The sequence below is a fragment of the Rhinoderma darwinii genome, chromosome 1 (genome assembly GCF_050947455.1).
Source record: "Rhinoderma darwinii isolate aRhiDar2 chromosome 1, aRhiDar2.hap1, whole genome shotgun sequence".
Lineage (NCBI taxonomy): Eukaryota > Metazoa > Chordata > Amphibia > Anura > Rhinodermatidae > Rhinoderma > Rhinoderma darwinii.
Genome location: NC_134687.1, coordinates 452,143,591 through 452,163,141, shown reverse-complemented (window position 1 = coordinate 452,163,141; position 19,551 = coordinate 452,143,591). Strand labels below are relative to the sequence as shown.

General features: G+C 41.9%; 1 protein-coding gene across 3 annotated transcripts in view; it reads right to left on the bottom strand.

Moving 5' to 3' along the window:
- The window catches only part of LOC142657179 (tRNA (32-2'-O)-methyltransferase regulator THADA-like), a 44,582-nt gene that overhangs the window by 10,125 nt on the left and 14,906 nt on the right, over window positions 1-19,551 (bottom strand). For 2 of the 3 annotated variants that reach the window (XR_012849840.1, XM_075832231.1), the window contains exons 8-15: window positions 13,776-13,921; window positions 9,628-9,727; window positions 9,403-9,539; window positions 7,974-8,171; window positions 7,104-7,770; window positions 6,086-6,238; window positions 5,698-5,807; window positions 581-738 (exon numbers count right to left, since the gene is read on the bottom strand). Coding sequence is in view for 2 of the 3 variants with exons in the window: in XM_075832231.1 (XP_075688346.1) it covers window positions 581-738; window positions 5,698-5,807; window positions 6,086-6,238; window positions 7,104-7,770; window positions 7,974-8,171; window positions 9,403-9,539; window positions 9,628-9,727; window positions 13,776-13,921 (1,669 nt within the window). In the remaining variant the exon portion in view is untranslated. The remainder of the gene's footprint in view (window positions 1-580; window positions 739-5,697; window positions 5,808-6,085; window positions 6,239-7,103; window positions 7,771-7,973; window positions 8,172-9,402; window positions 9,540-9,627; window positions 9,728-13,775; window positions 13,922-19,551) is intronic. The other variant, XM_075832237.1, reaches the window with a different exon arrangement.

Genomic DNA, 19,551 nt, shown 5'->3' with positions numbered 1-19,551 from the left:
CGTGCAGCCGCCATCATTATGACACTCTGTATGTTTGTAAACAGAAAAGAAAAGTGGTGCTTTTCTGTTTCCATTCATAGTTTTTACTACTGTTGCGCGAATCACGCGCGTCACACGGAAGTGCTTCCGTGTCCTGCGCGTGATTTTCACACACCCATTGACTTCAATGGGTGCGTGATGCGCAAGAAACGCACAAATATAGGACATGTCGTGAGTTTTACGCAGCGGACACACGCTGCGTAAAAATCACTGACTGTCTGAACGGCCCCATTGACTAACATAGGTCCGTGCGAGGCGTGTGAAAATCACGCGCGTTGCACAGACGTATATCACGTTCGTCTGAATAAGCCCCTACTGTGAATCTATGGAATAGCCTACCGCAGGAGCTGGTCACAGCAGGGACAGCAGATGGCTTTAAAAAAGGCTTAGATCATTTCCTAGAACAAAAAAGTATTAGCTCCTATGTGTAGAAATGTTTAACTTCCCTTTTCCATCCTTTGGTTGAACTTGATGGACATGTGTCTTTTTTTCAACCGTACTAACTATGTAACTATATCTGAGTTTACGATTCTCTAAGCACCTTTGCAGCAACGTCTTCATTAGGAGAGCTCCAGATTCAGCCATTGATACACGAGGACTACAGAGAAATGTTAGTCCTAGTTCAAATAGTGTGACAGTCAACTCCTGTGAGGCTGGCAGGAAGAAACGGGCAAGCAAATCAGATGCCATCTCACGGATCTGTATGGTAAAAAATAATGCAAAGTACTTAAAAAACTGAAAATGGGAATTACATTTGTTAACATTTAATTAAGTGCACATTTTCTATGAATATTAAACATGCTGTAGTTGTACAGAAGAAAAGAAGAATAACGAATTACCAACAATTCATCAGAACAAATTGGCCCTTTTAGATTAAACTGGTTTCACAAATCCATGTAAGAAATTAGACACAGTACAGCACTCTTCAGTACCAAAATTCAAATGACTTTATGTAATGCCTACTTAACCCCCCTTCCCCATTTCTCCAATTAAAACCATGTGCAACCGCAACAGACATTTATAACATGTATTAGGCCCTTTTCCCATCTGCGTTCCAGGTAAAGTTGTTCTACTCCAATATAATAGCAGAACACCAAAGCGTGGGGTCCGTCGCATAATAGAATCTAAGGATGCCTATCGGAAAACCCATATAAAGTCAATGGGTTGCGAATTAAAACTTTTATGTGTTAGTGCTTTTAACTTGGGAATGTGCTTACATTCAGTTACATTACAGTTTTAAAATTGGCCCCGTTTCCCGATGCTGCCGTGGGGCACATGTGATGTCACTCTCTACACGCTGTGCCTGTTACGTGGTCAAATTATTCACATTTTCTGCCTGGTATACGACACGTCACTAGTGACGTGCCGTGTATGGGCTGTTCTGTTATACAGCCAGGAACGCGCATGCGCGGTCGCTACAGTTCTCTCATTTGTCCGCTTGTCAAACGAGAGAACAGAAGGGACCACGCATGCGCGTTCCTGGATGTATAACAGAACAGCCCATAAATGGCACGTCACACGTTACAAATGTAAGCACATTCCCAAGTTAAAAGCACTAACACATAAAAGTTTTAACTCGGGAAACCCCTTTAATAATTACATCGGGTTTACGTCATTTTGCCTGACAAAATAGCGCTGCATTATGCGAAATTTTGTCCGGCAAAAACAAAAGAAACGGAGATGTGAACAGGGCTTTAGAAAGCTAGAAGAAAAAAAACAGTACGACGCTCAACAAATCTTCTTAATATATTTATATTATAGTATACACAGTAGCGACAACACTCTCTTAGATCAAGTGCTGAAACCATAAAGTGCAATGCAGAAAAAAAAAGGGTGTCGTACAAAAAGCTTGCCTTGCACATTGTACAGATGGCATTGCATAGGGCTTATGTGGTATCCCGATGTGCCAGCCAGACAGGGACATTCCTTCATTTTCAAAAGGTGGTAAACCAAGCACTTTTATTTGGAAACCAGGAAAGGGAGGGTCCAAGCACATCTGCAGGAAGGAAAAGTGCCCATATTGTACCAGGGCCACACTTTCCCAAAGAAGTTCCCCAAACTGCAAGGGGGTTAAGTCCCCAAAAAATGCTGTGTGTTTCAAAAGGGGGTTAAGAAAGCATACCACTTACCAGTGCGACACCTGGCCTGTGCATAAAGGCTTGCTTTAAAGCGTGCCACACACCTTGGAATTATTCATTTTATTGTTGCTGTATCCGGTTATTATACCACCTTCTTATAACCTTATGTACTCTGTACGGCTTACATATGCACCTGCATTATAAACTGAAAACACCAGTAAACCCACCCCCACAAAACTCCTTCTACTACTTCTTATACTTCTAGATTGCGATGCCCTAAAATAAGGTCACTTCTCTGCAGTTTCCACTGTACTGGTGTATATATATGAAAAAAGTATCCACAGGGATCCTCTTGTGATGTTACATCAGGTGTGCACCACCAAAATATAGTCTATGTATGGGGGGAAAAGGGATGAAGATGGGGAATAGCGATGTAACAAAAACAAAAAACTTTTTTTAGTATTAAAAATGATGCTCCTGCATCCTTAGGGTATGTGCACACACACTAATTACGTCCGTAATTGACGGACGTATTTCGGTCGCAAGTACCGGACCGAACACAGTGCAGGGAGCTGGGCTCCTAGCATCATATTTATGTACGACGCTAGGAGTCCCTGCCTCTCCGTGGATCTACTGTCCCGTACTGAAAACATGATTACAGTACGGGACAGTTGTCCTGCAGCGAGGCAGGGACTCCTAGCGTCGTACATAACTATGATGGTAGGAGCCCGGCTCCCTGCAGTGTGTTCGGTCCGGTACTTGTTGCCGAAATACGTCCGTCAATTACGGACGTAATTAGTGTGTGTGCACATACCCTTAGTATGATGTTAAAATATAACACTTATTCAGTGTATAAGTTGTTAGCTCGGCTGTACTCAGTATATTATACTAGCGGGAAACCGGGTGAACGGTCCCCTGCAACACCCTATATTGTTAAATAAACCCCACCTGGTTGGTTTTATTCTATTTTATTTGAAAACCACCAAATGGGATTGAGGGATAAAGACCAACTTTATTTTGAATTCTACACATAATTAGTGTTATACTGTAGTTGTAAAAAAGGGCAGCATATATAATTGGCTCAAATATGCTGCAGAGCTTCCTGGTCAGAGCCGTGTGACAGCTGATTGTGCAGTTTTCAGCTAGAAGCAGACAGCGGTGTCTCGCTGCTTGCTCTACAACACAGAGCTGTGTGACAGTGCAGATGATCGCCCAGCTTCTAACTCAGGGCAAAAAGCTTCCTGGTCAGCCGTGTGACAGCACAGCCAACCAGGAAGCTCTACAGCATATTTGAGCCAATTATATATGCTGCCCTTTTTTACAACTACAGTATAACACTAATTATGTGTAGAATTCAAAATAAAGTTGGTCTTTATCCCTCAATCCCATTTGGTGGTTTTCAAATAAAATAGAATAAAACCAACCAGGTGGGGTTTATTTAACAATATAGGGTGTTGCAGGGGACCGTTCACCCGGTTTCCCGCTAGTATAATATACTGAGCACAGCCGAGCTAACAACTTATACACTGAATAAGTGTTCTATTTTAACATCATATTAAGGATGCAGGAGCATCTTTTTTAATACTAATAAAAGTTTTTTGTTTTTGTTACATCGCTATTCCCCATCTTCATCCCTTTTCCCCCCATACATCCACTGTACTGGTACCTCAAGGGCTCTGCAAATACGACATGGACTGTAATCACACAAAAAATGTAATACCAAAAGATATCTTTATTAAATACACAATACATAAAAGATGTTAAAAATGGATCATACAGTGCAAGAAAAACTGGTGTCATAAACCCGGTGGAAGACTTAATGTGGGTATGCCAAGGGTCCTAATAAGCTAGCAATATCTAGTACAATACATACAGATGAGCATATGAAAACTCCACCCTGGGGAAAACTACTTACTATAGGTAACTATAAGAGAATACAGAATATATATGAAATATAATAAAAAGTGAGGAAACTAGGTATGTTCCTTAGATAGAACCCCAGACGAAGGCAACGCCAGAATGCACGTCGGGTTTGGTGTCATCCCGGTGGTTGAGGACGTTCACTTATTCATTCTTCCATGGGTTTGTAGTCTCTCTCCAACTTATTTCAGTTCACCTTTTGCACTATTTTGCTGCTCTGCAAATATACCTAGCTATTATCTAATTACTACCTAAGGAACATACTAAGTTTCCTCACTTGTTATTATATGGAGTATATATTCTGTATTCTCTGATAGTTACCTATAGTATGTAGTTTTCCCCAGGGTGGAGTTCTCATATGTTCATCTGTAGGTATTGTACTAGATATTGCTGGCTTATTAGGACCCTTGGCATACCCACATTCCACCGGGTTTATGACACCAGTTTTTCTTGCACTGTATGATCCATTTTTAACATGTATTATGTATTTAATAAAGATATCTTTTTGTATTGCATTTTTAGTGTGATTACAGACTTCTTCTTTATAGGTCATTTATTGTTTTTGTCTGCACAGCGCTTACAGGTGTGTTATTATTGTGCCCTCCCACTAGTATATACCTACTTGGGGGCTATCTACCTGATGCTTTCTTTTTTCGTTGTTGTATAAATACGACATTGCGCCCAAAAACCAAACCAGCAAATCTGCGCTCCAAAAGCCAAATGGTGCTTCTTCCCTTCTGAGACCTGCCATGTGCCCAAATAGCAGTTTGCAACCACATATGGGGTATTGTTTTAATAGCTAAAAATTGGTTTACAAATTCTGGGGTCCATTTTTTCCTTTATTACTTTTGAGAAAGAAAAATATTGAGCTAAAACTACATATTATTGTAAAAAATTGTGTTTTTCATTTTCTCATCCCAATTCTAAAAAATTCTGCAAAAAACCTGTGGGGTCAAAATGCTTACGATACCCCTAGACGAATTCCTTAGGGGTGTAGTTTACAATATGGGGCGATTTCTGGGGGGTTTCCGTCCCTCAGGGGCTTTGCAAAAGCGACATATTGTCCGCAAACCATTTCAGCAAAATTTAAGCTCTAAAAGCCAAATGGCGCTCCTTCCCTTCTGAACCCTGAAATTTTCTTGAAAATTTGAAAAATGACTGCTAAGCTTTATATATATATATATATATATATATATATATATATATATATATATTAAAAAAAAAAAAAGATGTCATCATAAAGTAGACATATGGGAAATGGTAATTAGTAACTCTTTTGTGTGGTATTACTATATGTCTTACAAGCAGAGAAAATCTAATTTTGGAAAAAGCTCATTTAAAAAAAATTCTAACATTTTTGGTGTTTTTCACAAATAAACAATGAATGTAGTGACGAATTTTTATCACGAACATAAAGTAAAATGTGTCACAAGAAAACATTCTCACAATCACTTGTATAAGTAAATACATTCCAAAGTAATTACCACAAAGTGTCACATATAAAAGATTAAAAAAATCGGGCTGCGTCCACAAGGAGAAAACGGTCTGCGACCTTGCGGGGTTAAAGGACTGTCATAACCAGACACCGCTAAGTCAATAGTTAATAGGTTTGGTTCAACAATTTTTTTAAGGAGAATTTTGTTCAATAAAGTGGGTTTACCTCATTAGTGCTGTCCTGCATACATCCTATGAGCGCCTGCATGCTACTAGCTGTCTGGAAATCCCAGCATCCTTTCTGCTTTGCAGAGTTCAGTAGAAGAGACACATCTTCTGTAGACATAGCACGACACAAATCTGAGTTTTTATTTTGACAGAAGAATATGAATAGATTCCGGCCAAAATATTTATTAAGAATTTATACCAGCATATAACCATATTAATTAGTTAGAGAACATATAAAAGTCTTATCAAAGTCTTACATATACAGAACATTTACGACCTCACAACTTACTTTTTTAATCCAAAATCTGAAATCTATCCAAAATATACAAATTAACAGTAAGCCAGAAACAGATTACAATTTGTTTAATCAGAGGAGCACAACTCACGTGGGGGTTGTCCTTTCTTCCTTTGTGGACTCCAACGGTCAGTACAAATCTCCAACACGGAGCGGAGTGTGATCAAGGCAGAGCATCTCCTCTGATAATTGCCCGCAGGGGTCAGTGATGAAATACTGAGATAAAAAATCCAATCTGTGAACTCTGACACAGTAAATAAAGAAAACATCATTTAGCTTGCCACAAAGCTGTTAGTACAGTAACTAAATCTAAATTATGGCAACTGGCAGCGTGTATATTACAAATTACAGCCATGCTGAATAAATATTATTATTATAAAAATATTGCTACTGAAAATATATTGATCCTACGTTTTTCCACCAAAGGAACTGATGGCATATTGCTAGGATATGTCACTTCATTATCAGTTGGGGTCTGACTGCTGGGACCCCCAAGGCTGATTTCACAATTTTTTCCTGCACAAAGTCACTCCTGACCAGTTCCTGTGCAGGGAACTACAACACAGTCCCATTTACTTGAATGGAGCGGTGTTGCAGTTCCTTGCCAAGCGGATGGCCAGGAGCGCCGTTGTGGAGGAGAAATGTCTAAGGGACCACAGCCCCTTCTTTTACAGGATCATCAGGGATCCCAGAAGTAAGACCCCCACCGATCAGAATGATAAGGCATATGCTAGCGATATGCCATAGCATTCTAAGATGGGAATACCTCTTTAAGTTAGAAGACCAGTAAGACGCTGGTAACATGCAGTATATGTGTACAGACCAGACTGCAACAAACTCAGAATTCATTAGGCCACAAGCACTGACCAGTATTCTTGATCTGGCCACCTACACTAGTGCCCAATTGATATTTGTACATGTAAAGTAGACAAACTGCAATGTATATGTAAATGTAAACATTCCAAGAAGAAAGCTGGTCATGTACTGCGTATCTGAGATGTTGGGAATTCTAAATCAAGTCATTGATTAGGTCTTTGTGTCGAGATTAATGCATGACACTACACATACTGTTCAACATAAAATTGCTTTTACTTATATACAGCTCTCACCTATTGCCTGGGCCACAGTTTCCTCCTGAGTATGCCCCTTGCGGAGGGCAGACATGGCTGCATCCCGCAGCCTCTCTAGAGCCCTGCGCAGCACTGCCTGCAGTTGCTGTCGAAAGCCTGGATTATCACAGCCCATATTGTAAGGCAGATATTTCTTAAGTAAATGCAGATCATCAGAGGAAGGGGGCTTGTTACTTTTAGGACCACAACACAGGAAACTCATTGCTTCCACACGTACTCCATCATCAGCAGACTCCAGACACAGCTGCAGCCTCTCTTCTGCTTCTACCACTTGACCTAAGACTAGTTTCTGTGCCCATGCAAGGCTGATCCATCCACGTAGATGTGGAACATCTGAACCACACAGTTGTTTTGCCAGCAATTTGGATGAGTCACTAAACGTGCGCAGGGTACAGGGGAGGATATGAGTAGCAGCATTATTTTGTAGGCTACATTCTGCGGAAGTTAGTGCATCAGAAAGAGGCGCAAGCCAAATTTCTGCCCAATGTTTACCTAGCTCCCCTTCACCTACTGTGCCCTCCTGAACCCATTCTCGTCTCTGCATAGAAACAAGTGTGCGGTAAGTCTCTGCAGCTGGAGTACAGAGGTAGTTAGTTGCCAGACAGCAAAACAGATGAGATGGGAGCAATGGGTAGAGAGCCAAAACCTGTAAGCAAAACAAAACCTGTAAACCCTTAACTGTTCACTGACCCCACCTAATATAGAAACTTGACAACTGCCTCTTAACTACATACTATATGTGAATATCATACAAAGCATATAATATACAGCACATGAAAAACAGTTTCTATTATTTTAGGTAAAAACATTAGTCAAAATCAGATATTTAACAGTCTAAAAAGTTCTGACCTTATTAGAGCCCAGGAACGGCAGCAGAGCACAAAGTACAGTATACCTTGACCGAGCCTGCCAGGAGATTTCGGTGATTTTATGCAGCAAATCTTGGAGCATGGTCTCTTGTGTTATTGCCAAACGCTGACACTCCTTATGGTGAATATGCAAATAATGCTGGCAGCAGCTGAGCACCAAAGCAGTCATGCCATCCACCTGTGCATGAATCGGTTACATAACACCTTCGTTACATTATGTAAAAGAGTTAGAATAAGACTAAGACCTAAAAACATCTTCCTTACATAATTTTTGTTTTTACGAATTTAAATAAAAAAAAAAAGAAAAAAAAAAGAAAAACTGCCCAAAACTGTTGAAGCATCACAGCAACCGATCATATACAGTAGCTGCCTGTCCAAAAGTTTAAGACAATAAACTTGCTGCATGAAATGTTACAAATTTAAAAAAATAAAAACAATACACGGGTTAAATCTCCTGCCGCTCCAGAACTGATGCTCAGTTTGACCGCTGCAGCCAATCACTGGCTTCAGTGGTGATACTAGCATGTACAGTACGTCATCACTCCGAGCAAGTAAACAAAGACCATCAGGGACCAGCTGAGCATCAGCGCTGGAGCGGCAGGAGATTTAACAGGTTACTATTGTATTGTAACATTTCCTGAAGCTAGTTTATTTGTTGAAGGGACAACTGCTGTAAGGCAACATCACACAAATACAGATCAAAATATTCTTAGGCGTGTACGTCAGGTATGGAACACACTAAACGTGTCCATAGGGCTCTATGCCTCAGGAGTGTCCATTTGGGCTTCGTCGGGCTGGGCAATGAATCTAAAAAAAATCTTGCACATTTTGTTTTTTTCTGGTCCAGTTTTTTCCCCCGGTTTTAACTATATCTGCGTCATCAGGTTGTAGATACAGTTGAATCCAGTGGTAGAGAAGGGGGCTGGTAGCTCCCTTCTCTACCATTCACCATGTAATGCAGGACGTTCTGCAAAAAAACATATACCGCGGGTATACTTTTTTTTAACATGGAGGCCTTTGGATGAAAGATGCCACTGTAGTGCATCGGTCACAGGCCTCCATTAAATGTACGTGTCAGGAGCCTCCCGACGCAGCAGAGGACGCTCTGCCCACAGACTCTTGCACCCCTATCTCCTCATGATGTAGCAATGTCAGAGCTACACTCGGCTGTCTCTGTTGGCCCCATAGATATTGAACGGACCGGCGCGCCATTCAAAATCCTGCTCACTATGATCCTGCAGTAAGAAGGAACAGGGGTCGGGACCCCTGTTCTACAGATCGGTGGGGGTCCCAGTGGTATGCCCCCCAGTATTAATACATTTAATAGGTAATAAAGGCACAGGATAGTAAATATTTATGGTATTATGCACTTTGGTGGACAGATAGTGTAACAAGAAAGGAATTCTTACCTGCATTTCAGCCCCAATCCACAGAAGTTTCATCACACGAGAGGCAGTATCTCTGGTATCTGTCATGAGAAAGGCCCCTTGGATTTTGAGCAGTACAGTCAGGTGCTCCCGTGCACGCTGTAACCAGAGGTAGAGCACTACAATGAAAGGGAAAACAATCAGCATTTTTAGGGGTTTTTTTTAATAACTTTATCGGCTAAACCTATTAACCTTTGGATACCGTACCTTGAAAGCTGTAGTATGGTTCAATTTGTTGCTCACATAGGCAGGCTACAGTAGGAAAAAGACACTCCAGCAAGCTCATGCTCTGAGGAAAGATAACTTTCTACAGTACAAATACTGGTCATAAACTGGTCTGCACACACCTATAGTAAGCAATTTAACATTTGCAGTCTTTTTTTAAAAAGGTAATTTTATTAAGAACTCATAGCAAAACAATGGTACCATTTACAGTCTCTTTAAAAGCACAATACATCACAAAACCACATATTAAAGTGTGCCTAGAGTTTGGGGCTAAACAAAAAAATAAATACATTTTTTATACTAAAAGACAATCAGTATGTAGCAGTGTGATCATGTGTCATATTTTCATCTGGAAATTTTCAGAACCAAGAAAAGGGGAATGCTCTTCCCCAGCCCTCGAACAGGCAGGACTAGACATCTCTCCCATGATTATAATGTACCCACGGTTATGAGTGCAGTTGCATTTCCCGCCAGGAGTTTAAAAGTGATAGTGGGAGATGCAGTTGAGTGTACATGCGGTCCGATAACCTATGCAAATGTGCAATGCTGTAAGCCTATCCTGCAAAGCTCCTTAGATGCAGCCACACTCGTAACTGGAGTTATACATTCTAACATATTCGAAAAATAAAGTAGAAAGTGGATTTTTTAAATGCTTACCTCAAAATTCCTTTCTCGTTCAGTTCATTGGGGGGGGGGGGGGCACAGACTATGGCCATATGCTGTTGCTATTAGTAGGCTTAACACGAACAATTAGAAAAATGTAGCCCCTCCTACAGGATATACCCCAACTACAGACACTGAGCTTATTCAGTCTGTCCGTAAGGAGTAGAAAAAAACCCACACAAGGTTAGTAACTGCAATCAGAACCAGAGAGAAAAATCCCTCCAACAGACAACCATGAACAAAAAAATACGTGGGACGGGTGTGCCCCAATAAACTGAACAAAAGGATTTTACGGTGAGTATTAAAAAAAAAACTAAAAAAAAAGACCAGGAAGCCTTGCACACCTGAAGAGCAGAAGTCCGATGGTGTCTAGCCTAGATAGCCCAAACTGCTCTATCAAAGTAAACTGTAATCCGAAAGGGGGAGTTTACCTAGGTCTCATCCATCACGTTATAGTAGCCTTAGAGTCCGCCAACCACTTTCTTGTACATCCGGGAGGACAAACAAGGAATCTGACCATAGGAAAGAAGCAGTGAAGGAGATGTAAATCCAAGGAGCACGGACAACAACTAGGATGTGAAGGGAACGGACCCTTGGATGAATAAGAGATGAATAAAAGGATGGCAGTACAATGTCCTCTTTCAGTTGAATAGCAGAGACCACCTTGGGCAAGAAAAAAAGCGCCATACGGAGTGCCGACTTATTCTGCTGTAGAGTCAGTAATGGAAAGCGGCAGGACAGACCCGCTAGTTTGGAGGCGCTCTGGGTAGAAGTTACAGGTACCAGGAACACCACCTTCCAGGAAAGAAGATACAGAGAGATCTCTCATAAAGGTTCAAATGAAACGGATTGTACAGCCTCCATAACAAAGTTGGAGTCCCATGGAGGAGTGTGAGAATGAAACGTTGTGCCCAGGTTAGGATCCTTGCGGCTCCCGCCATCACGCCTTCGTGATTTAGTTAAATCACGGTAGTGACATTGTCCATTTGGACTCGCACTGGAAGGCCAGATATAAGCGATGTCCAATGCAGCGGGCAAATGAAGATTGCTCTAAATTCCAGTCAGTTGATGGGAAGAGAGGATTCTTGTTGGGACCACAGTCCCAGGGCCATCAGGCTCCGTAACATTCCTCCCCAGTACTTAAGAATCGCATCCCCGACAAGGATCTCCCATTTCAGCAAAAGGAAGGAGCGGCCACATGGAATGATAGTGAAAGAGCCACCAGTGAAGGGCCTGACGGACAGCCAGAGGAAGAAGGATCTGGCGATCCAAGTATTCGGAAAAGCAGTTACACCGGGAGAGAATCACCCCTTTAAGGGGACAGGTGTGGAACTGCACAAAGGGAATGGCTTCAATCGAGGCCACCAAAGTGCTGAGAACTCTCATGCATATAGAGGTAGGTGAGCCTCTCCGCCAGGACCAGACCTTGGCCTGAAGAGCAGACAACCTCTCCTGTGGGAGGAACACTTTTGCCAACGGAGTGTCGAAGGTCACGCCTAGCAAATTAAGTGTCTGGGAAGTGGACAGACAAGACTGAGTGGTTGACAATCCAATCAAATCGGGTTAAAATCTATGTACACCTTTGAAATGCAAATTTATTTATTTTTAATAAAAACAGTGTGTTTGGTCAACTTTATAAATACTTTTTATTAAAAATTTGTTTTACTTTTTCAGATACAGCTGCTCTGTATTCTGTTTACAGAGCAACTGTATCGTTCGCTATTACCTGAATCCGTCAGTCCCGCTGACTTGTCGGGTTCAGTCACAGCGGGTCCTGCATGTCAATCACATCTAAGTTATGTTTACAGGTGGATGTTTACAGGTGGATCCTGCGTGTCAGACACGCAGGACCCGCTGTCACTAAACCTGTCAGTCCCACGGACATGACGGGAACAGGATTTAGCGCTAGATACAGCTGCTCTGTTTAAAAAATATAGAGCAGCTGTTTCTCAAAAAGTAAAACAAAAATTTTGATAAAAAGTATTTATAAAGTTGCACCAAACACACTGATTAACCCTTTTTATTAAGAAAAAAAAGAAATTTGAGGCCAGATCAAAATATCATCCAAGTAGAGTGTGACAAACTCCCATGGCCTGAAGGAGTGCAATCATCACAGACAGGAGTTTGTTGAAGACCCGCGGGGTTGTCAACAGACTGAATGGGAGTGGCACAAACTGTTAACAGTGAGGAGGAACTGCAAAGCGCTGTAAACACTGGTGGGATTGGCAAAGGGAAAGTGGAGGTACGCGTACTTGATGTCCACAGAGCAAAGAAATTTCCCCTGTTCCAGGAAAGCAATGACCACGTAGACATTCCATGCAGAAATGGCAGACCCTGTTGTAGGCGTTCCATCACTTGAAGTCCAGGATGGAGCAGAACTGACAAAAAGATTGGAGTTAAACCCCCAAATTATCTGATCTGGAAGTATGGGGATAATAGACCCTTGACAAGACAGAGAATCGATAGCCTGAAAGAAGGTTGTTGCCCTGGAAGGTGACTGAGGACCAGCGGGCTGAATGAAACGCTGGTAAACTAGATATTGTATCCCGAGGATAACACTTCCCGAATCCAGGCATTCTAGATGTGGAAGAGCCCGATGTCTTCTAAGCTAAATAGCCTGCCTCCCACCCGAAACGCATCGAGCGAGGGCACCAGGAAGGATGGGATTTGAAGGAAGGTTTGTTTTTAGAGTCCAGAACAAACTGAATGGCTGTCTGGAGGACAGAGGAGCTCAGTTACCTAGCGGCAACAGCATATACCCACGATCTATGTCCCCCAATGCAACGAACAAGAAATTATTCTTAGTTCATTTAAAAAAATAAAATAAAAAATACCATAGATTGTTTAGCGTACATATTTCCGTTCAGATCGATAATCTGTGATGCTTAAAGGAATTGTCAGAGACAACCCCTTTGATATTACAGCTGCTGTGGCATCCCTGGCTCACCAGTGGAAGCCTTTTCTGGACAGACATTTGTAGTATTACATGGTGGCCATTCAGATGAATGGCCATCCATGTAATGGATTGTCCAATTTCAGCAAATTGTTAATTTTTGCATAATGAAAAGTTATACAATTTTCCAATATACTTTCTGTATTAATTCCTTAAGCTTTTTATGATCTCCGCTTGTTGGAAACACAGGTGCATGGCTCGTATATTGGAGCTGTGTCTTCCAAGAGAATTTTATCCACCAGTTGTTAACAACTAATGTTCCTACAAAATAACAACAAGCAGAGAATTAATACAGAAAGCATATTGAAAAATTTTGTAACTATTAACTATATAAAAAATAACATTAATTTGCTTAAAACTGGACAATCTCTTTAAGTCCAAAAAAACAAAGAATATCTGGCTGATATCGAGAGGAAGGATGCAGAGTTGGTAAACCCCCTTAATGATGTTCATAACCTCTAATAGAGAATATGGACAGTGGTTATAACAGGTTTATAATAGTTCATGATGTTACCTGGCCTGAAGAATATAATTTACAGGTGAGAAGATCTCCACGACCGCAGGTTAGCAGCCCTCGCAATACTGCTAGCAATCCTACTGCATTGGTAGAGTGCCCAGGGTCAGTCAAATGCAATTCTCCAAACTGTAATTCACCAGTGGCTGCAAGGCAGATTTCAAAGAAGAAGTAAACATAAAACTGTCCGTAAAATTTACGCAAATACTAATGTATACATTGTACTAGTGTTTTATAAAATACTAAGAAACAAAAAAGTAAAAAACAAAGCAAAAACAACATGCTGATCAAACTTTCTATACGACGGGCAGCTATGATGCCGTAATAGTTTTATGCAGCTTTTTTTTTCTCGACCAGGCTCCTGACACTTTTTTTTTTTAAAAAAAAAAAGGTTATTGTATATGTCAGGCAGCTGTGATGCCTCAATAGTTTTGTACAGTTTTGTTTTTTTTTAATTAATAAAAAAATATGTAAGGAAGACGACAAGAACAGATCATATCAATCACTCAAAAAAAAGGAACACAACACACAGAATCAGAACATGATTAACAATCAAAAAAACAAAAACAAGCATTTTGTTGTTAACTACACTTTTCAATATAAAACACATAGAACAGGAAGTTACAGAACAAAACATAGATGCAGTTAGTCTGCACAGAAATGAGGCAACTGAATTCCCCATTCCAGCGGATTTTAGAAAATTTCCTTAAAAAATTAAGCCATTCCTGCCAAGTCTGATAAAAGTAATCTACACAATCCATATTTTCTACTGGAAGCTCTATTCTGCAAAGAAGATCAACCTCTTTCGCCCATTAAAAAAAATAGGAGTCACAGTGGAAACGCAGTGGTGGTGAATAACCATACGTGTAGTTGTGAGAAAGTGTCTCAGTTGCCTCCTTTTGATCAGTCTGAGGTGTACAGATATTATCGACAATTAAGCTATCTGTGTGGTATTCACAATCACGCTTCAAGTGATATGGAAGTAAATATGATGCCACTAGGAGGCGAGCACTAAGTAAAAATTGTTAGCTTTTCCTACCAGCTATATATCTCCTGCAGGCACGGAGCTAAACCAGTTTTGTACGGAAGCAGTAAGGAGAAGCAGAGAAGGGAAAACGGATCCAATCAACAATAAGAAAAACAAGAACCAAATGAGAACCCGAGGAAAAAGTCCACCCGTGAGGAGAAAGTGCCAATACTACACAAAGTGAACAAACCCAATAATTGTGTCGAGAAATGGATTTTACACTGACAAAAATCAAAACTTTCTCGTCCACGTCAATGGAGGACAAGGAAGATGACCATGGGAAGTTCAAAAGCAGTCCCCAGGAGTGGGAAAACAACAGAGAATCAGTGTGGTCAGCGTACTGCCGCCTTCCGATCTCTGCGACCAAGATAGACATTAGAGGATGCAAAAGTATGCACAATGTAGAAGTTAGAAAAGGTGGGGAGAGAGGACCATGAGGCTGCCTGCAGAACCCCTGAAGCACCTACCGTTCTAGTGGAAGAAGTCATTACCCAAAGAGGTAGGAAGGAGCATCCCAGGGTCAGGTTGAGGGAGAGCAGCCACCACCGAAGGGAGCGCACCCTTGGGGTCCTGGACAGTGTGAAGACAGTTATTATGGCATATGGTGGGTGAGGTTGACTCATGCATTGAGTTTATGTATTGAGCACGTCTTTCAAGTACACCATAATGTATAACTTTTTTGGCAACGCTTCAGATACTTTGTATACTTGATGTTTGGTATGAGATTATATATACGTAAAACAAAAATTTTTGGGTCCTGCCATATAGGTCACACGGTCCTGTGTGTACAAGTTTATTGCATATTGGTTTTATTGGGTGTTTTTAACCCCTTAATGACCAGACTATTTTAGACGTTAATGACCAAGCCATTTTTTATGTTTTTCCATCGTCTCATTCAAAGAGCTATACACTTTTTATTTTTGCGTCGACATAGCTGTATAAGGTCTTGTTTTTTGCAGGACAAGTTTTACTTTTTAATAGCACCATTTCGGCGTACATAGAATTTATTGATTAACTTTTATTAACTTTTTTTTGGGGGGGGGGGGGGAATAGAAAAAAAACCCAGCAATTTCGCCACACTTTTTTGCGTCCTAAATTTACGCCGTTTACCGTGTGGTATAAATGACACAATAACTTTATTCAGCGGGTTGTTGCGATTGCAACAATACCAAATTTGTATAGTTTTTGTATGTTTTACTACTTTTACCCAGTGCAAACACTTTTTTTTTCCAAATTATTTGTCTTTGTGTCTCCATACTTGAAGAGCCATAGTGTTTTTATAGGCCGGTCACTAACGGGTTAATGGTTTGTACTAGGGTTGTCAGAATACAAGAATTTGGACTTCGATACCGATACTTCGTGTAGTATTGCGATTCTCGATACCAAAACGCCAACAACAAAAAAAAAAGTTCTTACATTTTCTGATGTGAGGCGCGTGGTGTAAAGAATTTTGAACCTACATTTTGCCTCACATTAATAGTAATTAACCCCATCATGTTTCTCACAGTGATAATGGACAACATTGGGTTAATGTGTGAGGTACATAATGGGGTTAATTACTATTAATGTGAGGCACATGGAGGTATTAAATTCATAACACCTCGTGCCGCACATGAATAAATAAGAAAGCAGTTTGTATTTTTTTTTTTTTACAGCGTACACATCATAAATGACGCTATAAATTTGTTGTGCAGGTTATTACAGTCGCGACGCAACCGAATGCTTGTATGTTTTATGTATTGAGACTTTTATTTTAATGTTTATTGTAAAAAAAGTGTATGGGTATTTTATTAACTTTTTTTTTGTAGAGGTTTTTCTGATCTCCGCCGTTAAAACTAATTGTTTTAACACTTGAATTTAGTCAGAGCGGGGCTGTGGCTGTGTAATACAGCCATTGCCCCGCTCCTGACAAAAAATGCGTACGCGCGGTCGGAATGATGTGGTGCGGCCGGCGCTGCACTAATGAGCAATGCGCCCAACATGTTCTATGTTTTCAGTGCCTGCGCTCATTAGCGCAGCACCGGCCGTATCACATCATGCTGACCGCGAACGCACTGTATTACACAGCCACAGCCCCGCTCTGACTAAATTCAAGTGTTAAAACAATAAGTTGTGCAGCTGCATAGCTTAGTATCGAAATACATGAATTAATGGCATTGAACCATTTGAGTTTGTAAAAAGGATTAATAAAGTGTTTATATGTTTTTTGCTACATTACTTGATATTTCTATTATATAGCATTGAGGGAAATATTATAGGCTTGCTTTCACGGCATGACTAGTGGGTCTACTGCCAGTGCATCTTAAAAGGGGTTGTCCACTACTGGACAACTGATGACCTATCCACCGGATAGGTCATAAGTATATCATCGGTGCGGGTCAAACACCCGAACCCCGCACCGATTAGCTGCTACGGCTGCCTGCGGCACTGGATGTTAAGGCACATTATGCAATATACAGAGCCGGCAGCAGTTGGTTCCGTACATTTCATAGCGGCCGTGCTGCCGAACTGCAGCTCTGCTCCTGTTCACTGCAGCTCGGCCTCTATTTCATGACTGGAGCAATCTGCTGCAGGCATGGACGTCCGGTGCCCGGAGGCAGCCGGAGCGGTTTAACGATGCGGAGTCCGGGTGTCGGGCCCCCACAGATCATGTACTGATTACCTATGTAGTGGATAGGTCATCAGTCGTCCGGTAGTGGACCCCTTTAAAGAGGCTCTGTCACCAGATTTTGCAACCCCTATCTGCTATTGCAGCAGATAGGCGCTTCAATGTAGATTACAGTAACGTTTTTATTTTTAAAAAACGAGCATTTTTGGCCAAGTTATGACCATTTTTGTATTTATGCAAATGAGGCTTGCAAAAGTACAACTGGGCGTGTTGAAAAGTAAAAGTACAACTGGGCGTGTATTATGTGCGTACATCGGGGCGTTTTTACTTCTTTTACTAGCTGGGCGTTCTGACGAGAAGTATCATCCACTTCTCTTCAGAACGCCCAGCTTCGGGCAGATCACGCTGTGACGTCACTTCCCCAGGTCCTGCATCGTGTCAGACGAGCGAGGACACATCGGCACCAGAGGCTACAGTTGATTCTGCAGCAGCATCAGCGTTTGCAGGTAAGTAGCTACATCGACTTACCTGCAAACGCCGATGCTGCTGCAGAATCATCTGTAGCCTCTGGTGCCGATGTGTCCTCGCTCGTCTGACACGATGCAGGACCTGGGGAAGTGACGTCACAGCGTGATCTGCCAGAAGCTGGGCGTTCTGAAGAGAAGTGGATGATACTTCTCGTCAGAACGCCCAGCTAGTAAAAGAAGTAAAAACGCCCCGATGTACGCACATAATACACGCCCAGTTGTACTTTTACTTTTCAACACGCCCAGTTGTACTTTTGCAAGCCTCATTTGCATAAATACAAAAATGGTCATAACTTGGCCAAAAATGCTCGTTTTTTAAAAATAAAAACGTTACTGTAATCTACATTGCAGCGCCTATCTGCTGCAATAGCAGATAGGGGTTGCAAAATCTGGTGACAGAGCCTCTTTAAGCCCTAGCTATGAACGTGGGCAGTTTGGGATAGAGTCTGGAGGCCATGAGATCCACGTCCGGAAAACCCCACATGGGGCAGATTTCCTCAGACACCTCCAGATGAAGGACCCACTCTCATGTGCTCCCGCCCAGATTAGGATGCTGGTCGTCTCGGACAAGGCTTCAGAGCTGCGGGTTATGCCCTGGTGGTTGATACGTGACTGATGTTGCATTGTCCGTTTGTCTGTATGACCTACTAGGAGATGTGTCCAGTGGGACAGAAGGATGGCCCAAAGTTGACTCCTGAGGTGACCACACACCCTGAACTGTCCAAGTCTGAAGAACCCCAGCCCAGCCAGCGCAGGGTAAAGGGCAGCTTCTTCCTTTGATCTTGTGTGTTCTGCTTCTGGTGAGAAGGCACGAGCTCAAGATGTGGCAAAAGGAATGAAGGAATTTTTCCCTTTCTAGGATGGGCAGAGGGAGCAGACCTGTTTTGGGGCAGGTGTGAATTCTTGCCACCTGTAGTCTCATATCTTGTCCAGGTGGGTACCAAATAAGTGAGAACCCGTAAAACGGTAGAGACATCAGGGACTTTTTTGAGGCTGCATCTGTGGACCAGCATTTTAGCCAGAGCGTGCGACAAACATCTATAGAGAAGGCTGAAGAACTAGCCGGTAATCTGGCCGCATTCCAGGGAGGCCTCACACTTTCCTTACCGAAGCAGAAATCTGTACAGCTATCTCAGCCAAGTGTTCAGGAGATTCGCCAGAAAGGATACTTTGACTGAGCCATTCGGTAGTGGCTCTGCCCACCCAAAAAGAGGCAAATAATCAGACGCTGTGCCAAGCCAGCTGCCTTGAAGGAAGATTGGGCAAAAGATTCCATCTCCACAATGAACTTGGAAGCCTTGGATAGGTCTGACACCGCCAATGATAGCTAGCTCACCCAATCTGTTCAGGACCAGTGGGTTATTGGCAGGGAGCAGTCTGGGAGATGGTTCATGGACGTGCTGTCTTGGTCTAAAGAACTTGGACAAAGGGGTTCAAAATTCAGTGAACTGAAATGTAGTATTACAGCGGAAGCAGGAAATATAGATAAATGTTACCTGCCTAGGGTCTTCACCTCTGGGTTCAGACATGGTGACCACACATCTATGTCTATCTATGCAAAAGGATAGTGGGGTCTGGCGAGTAACTGCTTAAAAATTCAACATGGGGGGACCA